General features: G+C 39.2%; 1 protein-coding gene across 19 annotated transcripts in view; it reads right to left on the bottom strand.

Annotated features, from left to right (window-relative positions):
- The window catches only part of LOC116226304 (poly(rC)-binding protein 3-like), a 479,048-nt gene that overhangs the window by 36,646 nt on the left and 422,389 nt on the right, over window positions 1-20,013 (bottom strand). For all 19 annotated transcript variants that reach the window (XM_090137228.1, XM_090137232.1, XM_090137240.1 and 16 more), the window contains 4 exons: window positions 19,511-19,667; window positions 6,564-6,587; window positions 6,434-6,466; window positions 3,116-3,232 (listed from right to left, as the gene is read on the bottom strand). In XM_090137228.1, coding sequence (XP_089993354.1) covers window positions 3,116-3,232; window positions 6,434-6,466; window positions 6,564-6,587; window positions 19,511-19,588 — 252 coding nt within the window. In that variant the 5' untranslated portion in view covers window positions 19,589-19,667. The remainder of the gene's footprint in view (window positions 1-3,115; window positions 3,233-6,433; window positions 6,467-6,563; window positions 6,588-19,510; window positions 19,668-20,013) is intronic.

Raw genomic sequence — 20,013 nt, 5'->3', positions numbered from 1 at the left:
GCTAAGCTTCAAAGAGATGAAAAAATCCTGAGCACAATGAGGCATGGCTGCACACCATAAGACAGCGATCAAGTCAGTCCTCTGCCCTTAACTCACATTTTGTTTAGTACCAGTGTCAGTGAGAGACTGCAATCCAAAATAAAGCGAGAAGGATAGCAGAGCTCTGCAACACACATGTATCTGAAATAAAGTGCAAGTCATACCGATTTTTCAGCTGGAAGATATCACTTCACTAGATCATGTTAGTGTCAGGTAGTGGCACATAATCATCCAGACGCAGGTAAATAACTCACTTCAAAGCCACCCAACATGATCTGATAATGTCTCCCACTTCTACATCATAACTGAACTGGCCTCGAAGCATTCACTGCACTCAGTGCACTTAAAAGCACATCAAAACAGTTGTTCATTTAAGACTGCTCTACTCTATTTTCTCCTCACTGTTCAGAAGTAGTCAAACCTAAACATGGAATTTCAGTGACATACTTATAGAGGCATCAGATCAGCTTAAAAACACAGAAAAGATGAGTGAGCAAAAAGATCCCCTCCAGAACTGCATGTCCGAAAGTAGTGCTGGCTGGAAAAATTCCTGCAGGACAGTTTTATTTTGAACTGGAATATTTGTTTCTTTAGCCTCTTTCTGTGCACTGCATCCATCTCCTCAGGCCTTTGAAAGATATAAGAGTTGGACCTTGCATGGTTTTTTGCCTGTCTTCCTCATCTAGAATCCCTGATGGGTATCAGTCACATTGATAAGGAAGTGATTCATGTTCAGAGCTGTTACAAGAGCTTTCTCCAACCATAAAAGGGCTGAACAAATATTTATGTGTAAAACGGAGTATTGTACATTATTCGTCCACAGGCAGGGATGGAAATAGTCAATTTGTCATGTGATTGTTTAAACATAGCCTACATTGAGACTTGGGACCAACATCATCGTAAGAGCTCTTGACACCTGCTGCTTAGTGGGCTGCACAGAGCACAAACTCTGGGGGCACAATGTGTGAACATACACAATGAATACAAAAATAAAAAGTTCATTCTCCCTTTTAGTTGTTGCATAAAATGCCACTTAAATACACATATTTTAACTTGCAGAGTTTATATTTTCAATGTAGGCAGGCCTAGCTGTATTTTAACACAACTGCTTGAAAGAAACTCTGACAGCAGCAGTTCATCACTGAAACAGTTTAGGTTGGAAGGGACCTTATAGGTCATCTAGTTCCAACCCTGACTTTGTGTCTGGACCACATCTCACACAACTGAGCCACAGCTACTATCTGAGGACCACACCCGGGCAAACACAAAAGATGACAACAGATGGCTTTACAATGGGACTACAGAGAATTGCTTGTGCAGTTCTGCAAGATTCAACCTCAAAATCAGCAATATCTCATTAAAAACTGGTAAAGAAAATAAACAAAAAAATGTGCTGTGCCATAAATCCAAGGTACCTTATTAGCACACTGAACAACTGTAAAATTACATAGGAAGATCTGAAAGATCATGAAAGAGTGGAAGAGGATGAACGGGATTAACATTTCCAGTATTAAAGAGAAGAGTCATTTGCCTGGGGACTAACAAGATTGTCTGCTGAGATTTAGGAAGTTCCCAATGAACATACCTGAGGATGAGCTGGGTATGTCACAGCCCCAGTGCAGTTATATAACAAAATGTTACCCTAGGTGGGGGTGAGGCATTGCCAGGAGGGATGGGATTGTGTTAGCATGGTGGCCAGCCCAGGGGACATTTAATACCATTAATTAAACCCCTGCAGAACTTCATTTGCAACCTGTCCACAATTAACAGGCATTTAGCATAGACTGCAAAGGTACAAAGGGAGTATTGAGGGTTTGGAGAGTGCACTTAATGAAAGACTGAGCTTGGCTCATCTATTCTGGAAAAAGCAAAAGTGTGTGGGGATAAAGTTGTTTCATAAAAATATGTCTGAGAGGAAACCTCAGGCCTGGAAAGGCAAGAATTAACAGCCACTGCTGGTGCATGAACAAAGCCATAAAAACAACTTGTGAATAAATTTCCACGGGGAGAGAGAAGGTGTCCAGGTATCAGAACTGAGGTTGAGAATCCAATATCAGGAACTAGAAAAATATACAGTAGTTTTTGATCATGCCATGAAGGAGATTGCAAGACATACTTCTTATGCTAGCAGACAGTTGCACCTAATGACCCACAAACTCTCTTCTGATCCTGTTGCTCTAAATTTGAATAATCACCAAAGGTAAACAAAGCTACACACTGGCATTCCCCATCATCACCTCTCTGCAGGCAGTTCCTTCAGGAGAAGGTGAACTGCCTTCTGCAGGAGCTTCTGCTTCCCACAGAGTACAGGAGAGACAGCTGGATGAGTGATTTTCAAAAGCAGAGGGAGTCAAGTCCTCTCCTGTGTGAACAGGGTTCATGTTTGGCAGCCTGCTGCCTTTTTTTTTTCCCTTTTTTTTTTTTTTTTTAAGTTTTCCATTAAGGCAGTGACCAAATCTAACTGCAGCTGGTCCATGAAACTTGAGGAGATTCCGAGCACTTTAGGTACATATCTGCATGGAATGGTAATTCTACGGTAAATTGAGCACTCCCTTGCCTCACTTACTATTACTGCCTTCATTATAATTAATTTTAAAAGCCAATCCTTAAATATGGTAATTAGTAATTACGTAGGTCTTTAAAATAAAAATTTTCTAGTTGAATGAATTATATACTCATTTTGATGTATGTAAAATTTACATCAATACCAAATGGAATCATATAAAAACAGAGCTAAAAGTTCGGCAATTATTTTTTGCAAATCATACTCACGATGGGACCAGACATTTTCTAAGACATTTTTCTTATCATTAGTGCACATTACTAGAAGCAATTGCTTTTCCCTGAAGCCTCCAAAAAGCGAAAGAAATGATCAAACAGCTTGTAAATTGACCCATTATTTTTCTTCGGTGTTACCGCCAAAAGCCTTTATAAAAATACAACCACTTTCATTGCTATTAAATAGAACATTAAACAAATCATATTTAACTTTAAAGCAAACATGAGAAAATTCAAACATTTGTATCTGTATTTCAACTTCAAGAGAGAATTTTTATTTATTTATTTATTTGCTTACCTCTTCAAATTTTAGTGCAATCATAGAAAAAGCTTTAAAAATTGCATCTGTTGGGCCTGTTATGGTCACAATTCTTTCTGGACAGGAGCCTTCAGAAATATTGATTCGAGCCCCACTCTGTCAAAAAGAACAAATACTTTTCAATTTTATACTTCCTGGGGAGAAAAGTAAGCAGGAACAGGGATATAGTTTGGGAAGGAATATCTTCAGGCATCTAATTTGCTCGCCTACAATTGTAGCCTCAACATATATAATTTCAGCATAAACTGATCACACTCCAAAGATTCATCTAACTGTGGGAAGCCAGGTTCTGTCTCAGTAAACACTTAACCAGCTTTCATCACAGTATGCAAATAGCACCTCTATAACTCAAAGGTACAAATAATTACATTATGAAGATTTTGCTTTTGAAAAGCTAACCTTATAGAGGACTGGAACTGCAGAATTTCAGACAAGCTTCTTTTCTTCAGGGAGCATCAATACTTTGAAGCCTGGACTCAAATACAGTGCTTGATGTGTCTAGTTGGGGCATTGCTTCGGAATATGGGATGGTTCCTTTTAGCTGTGTGTCATGGAAATTTACTCAATATGCACAAAATAATCCTTTAAAGAACTATTGGTAGGACACGCAATGGGGATGGTGTTATCTCCTTTAAAGCAAGGAGCCTGCAGGAAGGAATTGGAAAACTGCTTCTTAGAGACTAAGGAGCATGGCTCTCAGGTATACTTATTCCCTTATATGTTACTGTAGCACTGCAGAGAAAACCCCTAAATCAGATGTAAATATGCTTAATAGGATTATCAGTGGATGTAATAATCAAATCCAGTTTGGGTAAGATAAACCCTGTGCCTCCTCTGAGGTTTCAGCCACGGAAATGAGTTAATGCAGCCTAACAAGTCACCAGAGCATCAACTGATGCAGAGATGCTGACCTCCATGAGGATGCAGGCCTCCAGCAAATGTGAGATACTGTGAGTTTGTAGAATCATAAAACCATTTGAGCTGGAGGGAGCCTTAAGCCATCAAGTCTGACTCCCTTGCAATGAAGAGGGATGCCTCCAGCAGATCAGGGTGCTCAGAGTCCCCTGCAACCTGACCTTGAGTGCCTGCAGGGACAAGGCATCCACCACCTCTCTGGTCAACCTGTGCCAATGCCTCAACACTCAGACTGTAAAAAACTTTCTCCTTATATCCAACCTAAATCTCCCCTGTCCTAGCTTGAAACCCTTTGCTTCCAAAGTTACCACAAACCAGCTATGTGCTGTGTGCCTGAGCCTTTATTCATGTGTGTACTGCTGCTGAACAGTAAGATAGCTTATTTCCCCAAGTGACAACAACCAATCACAGCAACAAAATACCCACACCACTAACTAATAGAAAAATCTAGCTGTCATGGTGTTTGCTGATAGATCCACTTGGTATTCATAGAAAAGAAAGGGTGGCAGACACTTCTTCTTACAGGTGAATCCAAGTGGGGATTGTCTCAGTCAAACACCACAGTTCTATCAGGAAGGAGATCAAGCCTGGGGTGAGTTCAGCTGGCTGCAGCATTTGGTTGCAGGGATTACAGTCTGTCCTTGGGGTACTGTTCTGCAGTGAGCCAGGCAGGAGCACAGCTGGGAAGAGCTGCCGGGGATATGGCCTCAACCATCGCACGGCCCTCTAGTACATTTCTGGTCAGAACAACCATAGATTATGTGGGAATCTCCAATATTTGTGCAGAAAGTTAATGATTGCAGGGCACAGATTGGTGGGGTTCGTACTTCAGACTCACATTTCTATGACATTTCTCTGATGACAGAGCAAGTCAACGTATTTTGTTACTGGCTTGCAAATTACCACATCTACCAGGGAAGTCAAAATAAAACTGGTTTGTTTTTAAAGGAGGATTGGAGGAGTTGGTGATTTAAAAGAAGGACTGAGTTATCATCACTTGGAAACACATCTGCTTAGTCCTTGTTAGTAGTAAAGAGGCATACAATTCCTTTTTATAAAATGAAAAACCAAACTGCTTGCAATTATCTATAAGTGACAGTAGCTTTTCAAGGAAAATATATTTACCTTGAAAAACTGATCAGGAACTATAACACATCTCTAAAAGACATTTGACTCAGAAATCAGGAACACTTTCTAATGACAGTTTCCCCTGCGTGCAGCCAACTTAAACCCAAAGACATCTACCTGTGATCATAATTAAAAATTAGACTACAATGTGTTTAATTGACTCTAAGGGTTACCTAGTATATTCAAAAATGTTCTTATTTTTTTTCCCTCTTTTTTTTCTTTTTAAATTTTAACAATTATACTTATTTATAAAAATGTGGCTGAAATCTCTCAACATCAACAGAAGAGCTCTGAATTCATACAGCCTGAAAATGAACTCCCTGTAGTGTATGTTTAAAGAGGTATCTCATAATTTTCTTCACTTCAAGAATGCTGAGATTTTTCTGCCAGAGACTACCTATCACTGTACAAAATAACAACTCAAGTGACAGAGCAAAGTGCAGTGGAGATACCAGAACCAAACTAACTTTTCTTGAAGCATCCTCTGTACACTTTGTGTCCTAAAGTTTCAAGCAGTAGGATTCTTCTTTTGAATCCTGCTTTTAGCCAATGTTTCAAAGAAGGAAACTTTCAAGGATGTGTGCAGGTTAAATGTGTTGATGTGCAGGACACAAGGTATAATTCTCTGCAGCTTGCATTGGGGTAGAGAAAGAGGCCTACAACAACTGGCGAGATAAAAGTTTACGCAGAGCCATGCCTCCATTAGTTTCTTTGTGCTTACAACCTTTTCAAAGGATGTGAATGGCTAGTGTGCAGGTCTACTCCGTCCAAACACTACTGACTGCTGCAAAATGAGGAAAAGTCAAGTCTGTGCCCAGACATAGCAGAGGAATGCTTTGGCTTGTGACATTCAGCTCCAGCTCTGCTGAAGGGTGAGTTTACCTCACACTTTATATAGCATCACTCTAAAGCTTGGTGTCAGAGCTCCCTGCTGGGCAACCATGATGCACACAGGAGCAATGCTGGCAGGCTGGGGAAAGACACAGAGGTTTGGACGCGCACAATCATGCTGGCTAATCTGTTCGAGATAAGACAGCAGCAGGCACATTGCTATGGGAATGAAGGGCTCCAGACTGCTGCAGTGATAAGGAAGTGACATTAACAACAGTGCTTAATTTAGGCCAGCACATTTGCACAGCGCCGCGTGTAACAGGGAGGTGATGCTCAGAGAGCTGTCCACTTGATGGCAGTGCCGTTCCATACCCTGATTTCCCTGGCAAGGAAGGCAAGTGAAGACATCAAGGCTCATCTTACCTCCTCCCGCATCTTCTTAACTGTCTCACCTTTCTGTTGAAGAAAGAGAAAAAAGTTAGCCTGGGCTGATGAAGGGTACAGATATGCAATATTTTGACATGGCAATAAAGAGAAAAAGTAATTTCCTGACCTTTCCAATAATGCTTCCAACCTCCTGAAATAGAAAAGAAGACAGTGTAAGTGAACGATATGATTTGCTACAGAAGAACATTTGCTAAGCTCCTAAGCTATTTTGCTATTATTTATTTTAAACCTGGAATGTGAAGCGTAGCCCCGTTTCTTTGCTGCTTGCACAAATATGCCGTGTTAGGTACAAAGGGATGGGCTAAAAATGCGACTTCACAGATTGTGCAAGAAAAACACCTTTAACAGAAACTCATCTTGTGGTTACATATCAATTCTGCTACTAAAAATGTGGCTAAGTGCCTATATCAGGGGGTGTTATGTTAAAAAACAATAGTAGAATTTATAAAAATTACCAGAGAAAATGGGATATAATGCATGCATCAAAATAATTGCTGATATCTCCAGGGGCAGGCACTTACCTTCTTCTCACCACTTAATAGATAGTGTTGAATTTCCATGTCACCAAGTGCTATTGCTAGAACACCTGGTGGCCTGTCTTTATCTCCCCATTAGACACTTAGAGAACAGTAATTGCTAATCACTTTTCAGGGTTTTGGGAATTGCTGCTGGACTCCCACAGTCTTCCATGAAGGGACAGAAAATACTGAGAAATGTCACCATGAACACAAAATAGGAGAATGATTTGGCAGTTCTGGCAATATCCCAGGGGTTAAAAATTTGGTGCATAAAAGCAACAGGTAGCAAAAATAAAGCTAATACTCTAAAATGAATAGTTTGGACTATTGGGAGCAGCCACACAGCCATGACATCAAATTGGGAATCATCTGATGGAGGGGAGAGCAGTTAAAAAAAAACAAACTCCTTTCCTACACTCAGACTGAGGAATATACTTCCACAGTTAAAGACTGTCTCACATAGTCAATTTGTGCTAACATAAGCTTCAGCCTGGAGAAGAGAAGGCTCTGAGGAGACCTGAAAGTGGCCTTTCCGTATCTAAACGGAGTTGTAAGAAGGAAGGGAACCGACTCTTTAGCACAGTCTGTTGTGATAGAAGGGGAAATGCTTTCAAACAGAAGAAGGGGAGATTTACAGTGGATATAAAGAAGTTCTTTTACAATAAGGATAGAGAAGTACTGGCAGAGTTTGCCCTGAGATGTAGTAGATGCCCTGTCCTTGGAGACAAGTCAGGTTGGATGGGGCTCAGAGCACCTTGTTGGAGCTGCAGGTGTCCCTGTTTATTACAGGGGAGTTGGACTAGATGACCTTTAATGGTGCCTTCCAACTCAAATGATTCTATGATGCTGTGATTCACAGTCAATCAGTCATACTCCCACTCCTCACCATCTATATACTTAAGTCTGACTCACCCTGAAACACAGTCACAAGAATAAGATTTAGGAAACTGTCCTCCGCTGCTCTACCCAATGATGGACACTTGATGAAGTGGTACTAACTTCACCCTGCAGTACTGCACTGCCCTTCAGAGAGAGCTATTCCTCACCGCTAGGTTATTTATAAGCTTATAATATGAAGCTGTTTGTGTTTCTGATTCACACAACATAAAGACTTTCCAATGAGAAGACCTTTTTCAATGAAGAACTTTGACACATGGTTTCTCTGTATTCTCAGCAAGTCTACAGGTAAAACCAAACCGGGGCTAGCCATCAGTGCACTGATGGACAAGACTACTTGAAGTCACCTAGGCAGGCTGAAAAAATGAGAAATTTCCAGGGGTATGACAAAGTCAATGTGAAGTCCCACATCTGGGAAGGAACAAGCCCATGCAGCAGGACAGGCCGGGCAGCAGCTTGCTACACAGTGGTTTCATAGTAAAAGGCTTAATGCTCCAGATGCACAACCTAAATGTGAATCAGCAGTGTGCCCCTGCAGCAAAGGTCAACCAAATTCTGGGCTGTACTAGTAGCAGTGTAGCCAGCAGGCCACAGTAAGTTTCTCTAGCCTTCTCCTTGGGCTTGTGAGACAATGCCTAGAGGACTGCATCCTGTTTACGGCTCCAAGTGCACAACAGACAAGGACATACTGAAGCAAACCCAGTGCCAGGCCACTCTAGCACAGGACACATCAGAAGTGCATTTGTTCACCCTTAGGAACAAATGACTTGGGGTCATCTTGCTACTGTATACAACAAGGGAAAGTGTGTGAAAACTAGAGTCAAACTTCAGCAAGTGTAAGATGAAACAAACCAGCTGCAACATTAAATTCCTACTTAAGGAATTTATTTTATTTTATTTTATTTTATTTTTAAACCATGAGGGTATCTGGACATTGGATTGGTTGCTCAGAAGTGTCCAAACCCACCCTGGGCAAGGGCCTCAGCAACCTGTTCCAGTAGGCTCTGCTTGATTCAGAAGGTCAGACTGGACACCTCTAGGTCTCCAATGTCCACCTGCCAGTACATAAGTACTGTCTACTTATATCCAATGCCTAACTATAGCCTTGAAGTTTCTCAGCCCAGTCTGACTTTATATGCTTATTTTCAAACTTTACTTTTTCTATTTCCTGTTTCCCTTTTTTATTTCCCTTCCTACTTCACTTCCAGGATGAGATTCTGCTCTCTGGTACATGCTGGCCAGAGAGCAGAAATTGTCCAGGCAGCCACTGCAAATTTTACAGAGTTATCTGCTATGCAAACATGCAGTTTTGCTGGTTTGATCTAGACAGTCCTCCACACTTCAGAGATTATGCTTGCTAAAGCTTCCTATGCCCTGACTTGGGAGCAAGGTGTCTGTGTATCTGAGCATTTCATGCAAAGAAATGTAACTCTGCAGGAGTGTGACCGAATTTTCCTGCATTTCAGACTGTGCAGGGTTGGGTCAGACCACCATGTCAGCATTCCAGGTAGGCTCTCTAGTGAGGTGCAATGTTTTTGTTAGCAGTGTCAAATCTGGGATGCCCATTTCACAAGATATTTAAGACTGTACTATTTTTTCAGACGATCACTGTAACACTGCCAAACCGTCTAACTATAAAATGGGATTAAAAGATATCTGGGTAAGAGGGGTCAGATAGACACATATAACCCTCACTGATGGGAACCTGTCATGTCTAGCAGTTCCAGCTCCTGCAATCAGCAGATCTATCCATTCTTCTCAATCACAGGCTTCAGAAATAATTTATTGTGTAATTCAGATTCCCAAGAAGCAGAAGGACTTTTTGCTGTGAGTGAGCATATTATACTTTGATTACTATGGGTGAGCAATGGTATTTCAGTGTGCTTCATATTTTTTACATCTAAATTTTCATTAGAAGTTACAGGTCTTATCTTGAATCTGCAAAGCTTGCTGGTATACACTTGTTATAAAATCTGGCCCAGTCTGCCCGAACACTTTGGGTTTTACTGACAGATGCAGTTATTTCAGAAATGTATGAATGTGACATGGCAAATAAGTCATATCTTCCTTGGAAACAGGAAAAGATATTTTAGCTTTGGAAACAGAAAAACAATACAGTGCTTATAACCGCAGTTTAAAAAAAAAAAAAAAAAAAAAAAAAAGGGCATTTCAAACAAAGAAATTGGAAGTAAGCACAACAAATCAGGATTCTCAAGTTACTTACTTCACTGAGGTCTATGTGTGTTTTGCTGTTGATTTCAGTAGGGGCAGGAACTCGATCTGAGCAAATATCCCCTTGTTTACTGCTAAAGAGTACAAGCTATCAAATATCTGAATGAATGCATGGTGTGAATCCCACTGAAAAAATATTTCAATGAGACTTCTGACCAGTTCCTCGTATCATGCTCAAAAATGTCACTGTAAATCTATGGATTACTTCAAACCTTTGCCTCATCAAAGTGAGAATTTCAAGTTGATTTTGAAGGCGGCAGCTCCCCAGTACTGTGGCAAGCATTGTCCTTTTCCTGCTCTGCAGCTCCCTTTGAGTTGGGACTGCTGGAAAATTTTAGGAAGAGAAGAGGGAAGAGGGAAACAGTAACCTCACATGGATATTCTTAAACTCTCCAAAATGTTGAATTTGTAGAAATTACTCCAAAGAAGATAAATTCTAAAGCTATTCTAAACTGGTTACTTTTGTCTTTTTTGAGCTTTTGCTCTTTCTAGAAAAACTCCCATAAATACTGAAGATGATGGATCGTGTTTTTAATTATGATGAGAAAACTCATTCTGTCACAGATAAAATCAGAAAATTCTTTATGCCTCATTCTTCACATTATTTATGCTACTTCATCAAACTTTTAATGACTCTTTGTACAGCTCAGTATTTGATTCATACAGATTCTTCTGCCACCCTAAATTATATTTAGTGCTTCGTAAAATATCTAACACCATTTTTATGACATTCAAGCTTTGTCAATATTTCTAGCCAAAGTTATTTTTAAGACCTCATTTAATCCAGAAAATGTTTCTAAAATCTGCCAGATGATCAAGTTGACTGCTTAGACATAAGAGATAAGATGCCTGTCACCTACGTTAGTTCATTAAAAGTTCTAGTGTCAGAACACAAGTTCCTCTGCAGTCAGCAGTGAGAGATAATGGAGGAAATTTCATTTCCAAACAAGAGGGAAGAAGTATTCTTTCAAGGGTTTTGTCTTTCTCCACTCGCAGTGGAGGAAGCCTAGACTTAGAAGAACATACCCAAAGTTTCGTAAGAGGAATCCCACATCTGATGTCAAATTCAGTCTCGGTGCAGATCAGACAGTGTGTTTGAGTTACCATGGATATGCTAGCTTACTAGAATATATTAATCACTCTTGCATCATTTGTTATTTTCTAGTGCTCAGAGATACAAGCTAAAGTTAAGTATTTATGATCAATTTCAAATTGATTTATGGAATAATCATCCACACACACAGTGGGAAAATAAGCTATATAATAACAATTACTAGTTATTATACAGCCACATTTTAATGACATATAAAATCAGTGCACAAATAGAAATGTTGTCACTGGGGGAACTGAAGCTCAGAGGGAGAAAAAAAGATCTGAAGTAATCTGGTGGACTGCCAAAGCTGAAAGAACTGCCCAACAATGCCCAGCTGCCCTGTCCCTGGTCTCATCACACAAACACTTGTCTGTCAGATGCCATAGCAACTGTGCTGGATGAACAGAATACCTATGAAAAGCTACAGCTATATGTGTGATGATACAAACGAAGACACATGCATACATTTATATGTATGTATGTATGTGTAGTCAATATATGCATATAGAAACCAAATAAATAGACAGGACATGTAACATACAGTATTATCCTTGTATCTAATTCACATGTATGGGGTGACTTTTACTCCTAATAGGTGCCTGGGGGAGAAGTGGGCCCACAACAGAGCAGAAAGCTATTCCTGCCATTTGTGCACCATCCATAGTCTTCTGAGTACTGGGCAGCCCCGGCAAAACAAAAGGTGGCAGCAGAGAGTCTCTGTGAGCCACAGCTTTCACAGGACTCTTGGTGATACAAATGGCTAAAGAAAGATTTAAAACATGCTGTAGGAGAAAGTTATCTTCAAATCAATTACCTTGAGTGCTTTTCGAATAGCAAGGGAAACAAATTAGTCATGGTAAGAAAACAGGAGGCTTAACAAATGCTGACAAAATTTGGTGTAAACATAAACCTCTTGTTTGGAAACGCAATGTGTGAAATTCCATCATTTTTCTAAGTGTGAGGCTAGACTAATAATTACTGTGGCCTAGGAAATAAAAATAAAATGGCTATGTATTCCATGGCCATATAAAAACACAGATCTCAATTGAAGCAGCTTCTGCTATCAGTGTTGTGGGGTGAATGGAACACTAACCTCAGAGGAGCCCTGAGATGCGGCGCATCTTAAAAGAAATATGTTTATGAAGTAATAAAAATCACAGACCACATTCTAATCCTGTAATTCATGCAGGCATTACTTCAATGGTATGCCTATCTGCTTTCTACAAGCAAAGATAAGGTAGAATCAATGGGCTTGGTCTCTATAAACAGAAAAGCCTGTTAGGAAAGCATTGAAGAAATACAGCCTTCCACTGAAGGGACACACATCTGTCACAACACAAAGAGGGATCCTGTCAATAGCAAACAACATCTGCACAGAAAAAAGATTGTAGACCAGCACCAACTGCCTTTCTATCACCCATAAGGAGGCATGACATAACAACCTCAATCTTCCTCCCTGCATTGTTTTGAGAACACAGTTGTAAAAACTTACATAGCACATGAAGATACAGCATGGAATGTTTGGATGTTTTACTAAGGGACATAGTTTTGAGGGGAAATATCAGTGCTAGGTGAACAGTTGGACTTGGAGGTGTTTTCCAACCTTGATGATTCTAGATTCTATGTTGGAAGACCCCAAGAATGTGTTCCATTAGGTTCATACAATTTTTTATAGACTGAAAAAAAAAAAAAAGCCTCGGTCAGTTTTGGAAAACATGATGTAACATGTCTACCTCAGGGAACAAATGGCTGCCTCAAATAAACTGAGAGCTTTCCTTGTGTTTTGAGATTATGTGGGATTAACCTCACTGAAACAGGAGATGTCATGTTCCTAGGTGATGCTGTAGCAGTCACTGTCTAACTGCCCTAATTTAGTAAGACACCACGGGCAAAGCCCTTGTGGAGACAGATCTCATGCTTGAGAGAAAGCTTTGAATAATGGTGTTTCTGATGGAAATGCTGGTATTATGATCCTCCTATATGTCCATCTTTTTTTTTTTTTTTCCAGCTGTGACAACCAACATCTCTCACTTACTTTTTCATAGCAGATAATCAGTTTGCATTCAGCTTCACAACTTACCTACCCAAAACACCCCCAAATCAAAGCTCAGTTCTGTCCCTTCACTTTGTCCCTCCACTGGCCATGCTGAAACACCAGCAGTGAACAGTGTGGATGAATTTTGCAATCTCATCCTGTTAAGGCTGTGGACTGATTGTTTGACAGAAGTAGGAAAATTCAACTATGGAGATGGTTTGGGGGAACATACTGTGACCAGGGGCTCTGGGAAAATACCAACGTCCTTTCTGTTGATTTTTTTTTTTTAGTCTAGTGAAAACAAAAAAAAAAAAACTTCACCTTTTCCTACAGCCACACTAAGAAGAGATCCACCTTCTGCTGTGTTCACATGGAGTTTTGTTGCATGACTGGAGCTCCTAGGTACTGCAGTAATGGCAATGAACAAAGCAGGAACTATAACAGCAGTTAAGTGGGACAGTCAATCCTCATAATACCCCTGACAGTGATTGTGGAAACTGGAAACAGAACAAACACTGGCTTGGTTGGCATTTCATAGCCTGGATTAAATTACTGGAAAAATGATTCTTAAGGATGCTTTGTTTTATGCTGCATTTTAATAATAAAAAACAGAAGAAAAAAAAAAGGGGAAAACAATAATTCCTGCGCTTGCTTTACTAGTCTTTAAGAGGTCAATTAAGCAGGTATGCAAAAGTGGCTCCTAAAATAAATCCCTGATGATACAACTGTATTGTCTACACAGACAAAAGTGAAAATGTTCTCCATGACTGTCTGTATCTCAGCTGTTAAATGTGAGCAAGCACATTAGTGAATAGATATTTTTTTCTTTTTCTTGTAAAAAAAAACAAAAAAAAAACAAAAAAACCTACATACAGCATCATAAAGTAATTAGCAATTTGTCTAAAAGTTAGCACATCAAGTTAGATGCAAGTCTGCTGCAGCAAGTGCTTTCAGTCCCACTAAGCACCCAGCGATCCTGTTGAAACCATTGGGAAACAGAGTTCCTCAGTGAATCCAAAATACAGCTACAAGTATTGAAAGTTTAGTTTAAAAATTTAAAAATCAAGGCAGTCATAGGCTTTTGTCCATCCCTGAATAATTGAATGCAGGTATGTCCTTCTAACTCATGACTGTTGAAACTGTGAGAAACCTATCAATAAGTAAATGCTACAAGGGAAAGAAAAGCTTTGCATAGTCATCATATCTTTTTTCCATCAAATCAAGTTACACATGTTACATAGTATATGTGTTGCTCATCCCCAGAAATGTTTGAAGTCCACTTAGGAGGCTTCCTCATAAAAAAACCTCAATAACACAAATTTCTGTTTTAATTCCCTTATTGTGATTTGTTTTCAAAAATATATTTTATCTCATTATTTCCAGCCAAATGCACTTGTATCATTCAAAATACTGGCACTCCATTACATGTATTTATTCTCTCCAAGTATTTTTGAAAATGTCTGAACAAAGCTTATGCTTTCCAGATTTCCCCCTCTCATTGAACACGCATCTTCTAAATTATCTTCTCCCCTTAATTGCCTCATTTCTTCCATTTACACCTCTCATATCTGGCAAGAGTCGTACTTTCCTCCCAGTTCTATCTTTCCTTCTTTATCCTGTCTATAAATTATTTCCTTATTCTTCATAACCCATCTGACTTCATTAATACAGTCTGTTTTTTTTTTTATTTCTGAGCTTTCTCTTTTCTCTAAAACCTTTCCCAAACTCAACATTTTCTAATTTTCTTTCTTGCAGGCTTCACAGCTCCCACTATAGTTTTGTAGCCACATATCTTTGCACAATGCCATTGGAAATTATGTACTTTTTTTTTTCTGCAGGTTTGTATTCAAAGGAGGTAACAGAGACTCCTGTGCCACCACTATGATATTGAAATCGAAGTCAGTTCATGATCTTGCTGCCTTTTTCATGCTGGCACATTTGAGTATATTCTTACATTCCAGCTCATGCATCCAACATTTAAATCTCCATGAAGATTCTTTCCTGAAATTTAACACTTCTTTACCAGCACAGCCTCTTTACAATCTATATCTAAAATTAAGTTCTAATGATGAATCAGGGTCATAATCAGCTGGTCAATATTGGTTGTGTACAAATGTAAACCAGAAAAAAATAATAAAAAAAACCCACCTAAATAATGTAATTATTATCCAATACTATCAAAGTAAGTGCTACTTCTGGGTTATTTCATTCTGGGCATGAACTGACCAAAACTAGAACAAGAGTGCTGCAGAGATCAGGTAAGAAAGTAGAGATCTGTGGGCAAGCAACAATATTCAATAATCTTCTGGTCTCATTACTACTGGTAAGAAAGAAAATCAAGCACTTGCAAGTCACAGAATGGAGAAAAAATATATGCAAAAGGTGAGCAAGGAATGATAAGGGAGAAAGAGAGTTCCCTCAAAGAACCAATAGCATGCAGACAGTTAAAAGAAGTTTAATTTTGACAAAAATAATAAAGAAAGAAAAAGTGAAGCTTTTCTTTTGGAGTCTGAGCTCTGCTTTTCCTTACAGAGGGTACTGATAGCTGGGGACTGTTTGCACATGAATGCACATGCTCACAATCTGTGATCCAGAAAACCCTTCAAAAACGTTGACCTGATCCTGGTAAATGGTGCCATTTTTGCTTTTGCTGGAATCAGAAGTCTAACAGTCACTCCAGTATTTTAACCCTCTCTGGAAATTCTACTTCTAAAGCCAACAGAGGTGATAAAATATTCATACCCACTCAAGTTTCTGCCCTATAGATTGACATTACTTGTTTAACTTCAAGAAAGAGTAGGAATTAGATGGAAAATGCAGAAGTAGCACAATGTAAACAGCCCCAGCCCATATCCACCATTCTTCTCTACTGAAATATATGAAACATTTTTAGCCCTTAATGTGGTACATCTTTCTCATTAATAAGAGATGAAAACGCGTCTCTGCATTATTTAACATACTCTACACGTGTAGCTCCTGCACATACTTCAAAAGTCTCCACAGTTCCTGCATTCAGGTACCTCAGTCAACAATGTCTTGAGCAGCAGAGGATGCAGTGCCATTGCAGCTTTATTCATTTTTGTCTATACTGTCCTTAAAAATCTCTATTGAAGGCTACTGCAGCAGGTCCAGGCAGCCTGCTCTCCTCTTCACACATTCAAATGAGTTCTTCCTAACCTCACTCTATCAACTCCCTTCAAACAAAGACAACTGCTTCTCCGCAGATGTGAAGAGCAACTTCTCTTGTATCATATTCCTTAAAAACCTCTCCTCTACTACATTGTGAGAAAGCCTGAGAAATGTTTTGTTGCTTCTGGTTTCTCTCCAAGGCTGTCCCACTCAGTCTTTGTTCCTGAAATAACACAGCACAAGATGGAAATCACACCTTTCACCTTACACCAGCACACACTCCCTGTAGTTCTGGCTGAGATGGACACCGCTCATATTAGGCCCTAGAAACATTTATTCCAGGGTCAAGATGGCTCCTGTCTGCTTTCCTTTCGTTAGATATCTAAGTCCTCTTTGATTTTTCCTGCTTCATTGTTTGTTTCTAAATACGCTCTTTCACTCAGTACCTCCTTATAGAGGTCTGTCCATTCATACAAATTCTGATTTTTCTGTCTGTAGGTATGCTACCCTGAGAGAACTTCCCTTAACTACATAATTAAGATGTCCATACTTGACTATAATGCTCACGTACAAATCACCTGGAAAGTACACCAGAAAATTTCCTAATTCTGCAGGGTTTATAGTTGAGATAACTGAGCATTGGAGTGCAAGTCATGAACTTTCCATGATAAGGAAGGCAGGTGTTATAAAGCATGCAGACCTTACACCATGTGAAAGTTCACTAGTACCAGAGATTTAGAGACAGAATCAAAGTTAGTGGGGAGAGAGTATTTCCACGAAATGCATACAAAAATCACTGGTTTTAGAATTATATTTCCTTGAATTCAGTTTGCCACTGTTATTTTTAAAATCACCCATTTAATTCCCCTCTCCTCTTTTAAGTTATGACCAGTTATTTACAGCTCAAGCTCAGTCTCAGTTAATTATTTTGTCTAGAAATACTAATTAGAGATCAGTGATTTCCAACAGCGTCATTACCACAGAAAATCTTAAGGAAGAGCAAAGCAGCATGTTTCTTCTTGTTTTTCAGAAGCAAATACAGCTTTCAGAGCAACCTTCTCATATTGAATTCAGATTGACTCAAACATCTTTCATTCCTCAATATCAGCATTTTTAAATCACAGAAATGATATCACAGAAACCATAAGGTTTTGTCTTTTATCACCAAAATAAATCCTAATTTAATGTGCTCTTTGCAATTTTTAGGTACAATTGGACACATGATTAGAGCATACTGGAGTTAATGGTATACCCATTGTGCCTTGTTAGCTGAGGATGCATGGTATACTCCCACTTAGGCTTTGAATTTCAGAGCTTTTATGGGCTTAATTTAAACCCCTGGGGCTAAACATGCACTGAAGATTGGACACACAACATCCAATGCTGTTAAAAGTGACTGCATACACAATCAACTATATTTAACACAGAAAATTAGCTCTAATTTCTTTTTCATTAATGTATCCATTGTTTTATGAAAAGAAAACAATACCACCAAACCACAAAATAACAAAACTCCAGCCCACATCTTAACTAAATTGTTCTGAAAAATGACAGATACTCGATTTTTGCTTTAATGGCATGACTCTGAAAGAAGCAGAACAGTTTGGCAGTGATGAATAAAAAGAACTTTTAAGCATATAGGAGTATGACTGAAGCCAATAGGTTATGCCAACCAGAATATGGATGTGTTCCCAAGCCTTTCTAGCCTGGGGACCAGAACCCAGTGCAACTGACCCCCAGGAACTAATTTTGAGTGCAGACATAGACAGGTTTTCAGTGGGCTCAGTAAAAGAATGCTATTAAATTTGTTTGACAGATCCCTGTTTAAGATGCAGATTTTACACATCAGATGCCTGCCTGGAGCTGAGTATTTCTGGGGAAAAATATCAACCAAAGTGGTTGGCCCATTTCAGAGAAAATACGTAAGTTGATCTGTAATACTATAATTCTATTTTTTTTGTTTGCTTTTAATTTGAAAACTTAAACTGTCCCCACTCATATTTCCTATCATTTCCATAAGTAAAATACTTAAGGAGCCTTAATCTCCTATTTATGTGGGTTCATGGAATAGGTTGGAAACATGCTTTCAAAATGTAAATATATTTTTAGCTTTTAAATTAAATTCCCGGAGTAAAACTAGATTTTAGAATTACACATAGAAATTTGAAATGCAGAATAGTATATACATATATTCACTATCCCTTGTTAAGAAAGAGCCGAAACCATCTGATTTATATAGCATCCATTCCTTAAACCAAAAATGCTTGGTGTGGCTGATGCAAATGATACAAACAAACCAGTGAAATGTGTTTTTTAATTAAAAGCTCATTTTGTGATCTGATAATGTGCAATAAACAGCTATCAGACTGTTAAGTCTGACAATACTGAATTGGCACTTTGTCTATGGCACAGATTTCACACTTATCTGTGAGTTTAAGTGCTGTGCTGGACAGAAATGAAATTACAGTCAACCTTCCAAAACAAACCCTCAGGGGATCTGGACAAATGCTTTTATACTGAGGGTTCACTCTAGTAAGATGCTACATGAGAATAGCAAAGAGCTATTCCATTTGAATTCAACAGGAATATTCAGTAATTCTATGACAATTACTTCACTCAAATCAATGTTGTGATACCTTAAAAAAAAAAAACCCTGTGAAGTCCAGCAAATGAAGACAAAGAGCTGTATGCAGGTCACTCTCATGCAAAGATTTGTCTAGTTTGGCTAATCATCCATAGAAGAACTCATCTTTGCCACCAGAACTGCTCAAAACAGGCTTGTTATAAGCAAGGCTTTTTCCAATGAACTTAAAATCATAGAATCTTTTGAGTTGGAAGGGATCTTTAAAGATCATCTGGTCCAACTGCTCTGCAGTGAACAGGGATATCCAGAGCTAGATCAGGGTACTCAGAGCCCCATCCAGCTTGATCTTGAACCCTGACCTGTTCTGTCCTCAAAATGGGGCTGCAGGGCATTCTTACATATAACAACTTGAAGTAAAGGGGCTGATTTTTGAGGCACAGTAATGGCACTTTTGACTCTAGCTAGAAGAGGCGAGGCAGAGCTCTGCTAGTATCACTGCCAGCTTCTGATGGCACACACACGTTCAACAAACAGGCAAATGCTGCGGCCACAGGAAATGCTTCACCTTGCCGTGCATGAGAAGGCGTATGGTAAGTGTGACATTGAGACCTCCTTCAGACACTTTCGAGTCCTTCGGGTTCATCCTGGCCTTGTATCTTCAAAACTTGGAAGCAGCTTCGTTGTGTTTTTTTTTTTCTTTTTTTTCTCTTCACTTAATCAACCTGCAGAGAAGGAAAAAAAAGCACAATTGAGTGTCCAAAGCTACTCTGAACCAATAATATGTTATACAAACCAATTAACATTCCTATCTTTGATTTGCTGGACTGCTGAAAAGGCTCTTTTGATTATTATCCTTCCCCTACCAACTCCCTCCAGCCATTCACCAATTACATGATAAATTCCCTTCAGAAACATTAAAAATTCTCTTAACTTCCATTGTTCCAAGGCTGAAAGTACAGAGTACAACAAAGGGAAATACAGTGTCTTCTTAACAGCACTTTTCCCCCTGTTATCCTCTGTGGTGTGTACATGCAGTATATAAAAGCATTTTTGCATCTGCCTGGCACT

This window comes from Phasianus colchicus, chromosome 3 (assembly GCF_987193195.1).
Source record: "Phasianus colchicus chromosome 3, bPhaCol1.hap1.1, whole genome shotgun sequence".
NCBI lineage: Eukaryota > Metazoa > Chordata > Aves > Galliformes > Phasianidae > Phasianus > Phasianus colchicus.
Note: the sequence above shows the minus strand (reverse complement) of the source record. Positions and strands in the feature narration are given on the sequence as shown.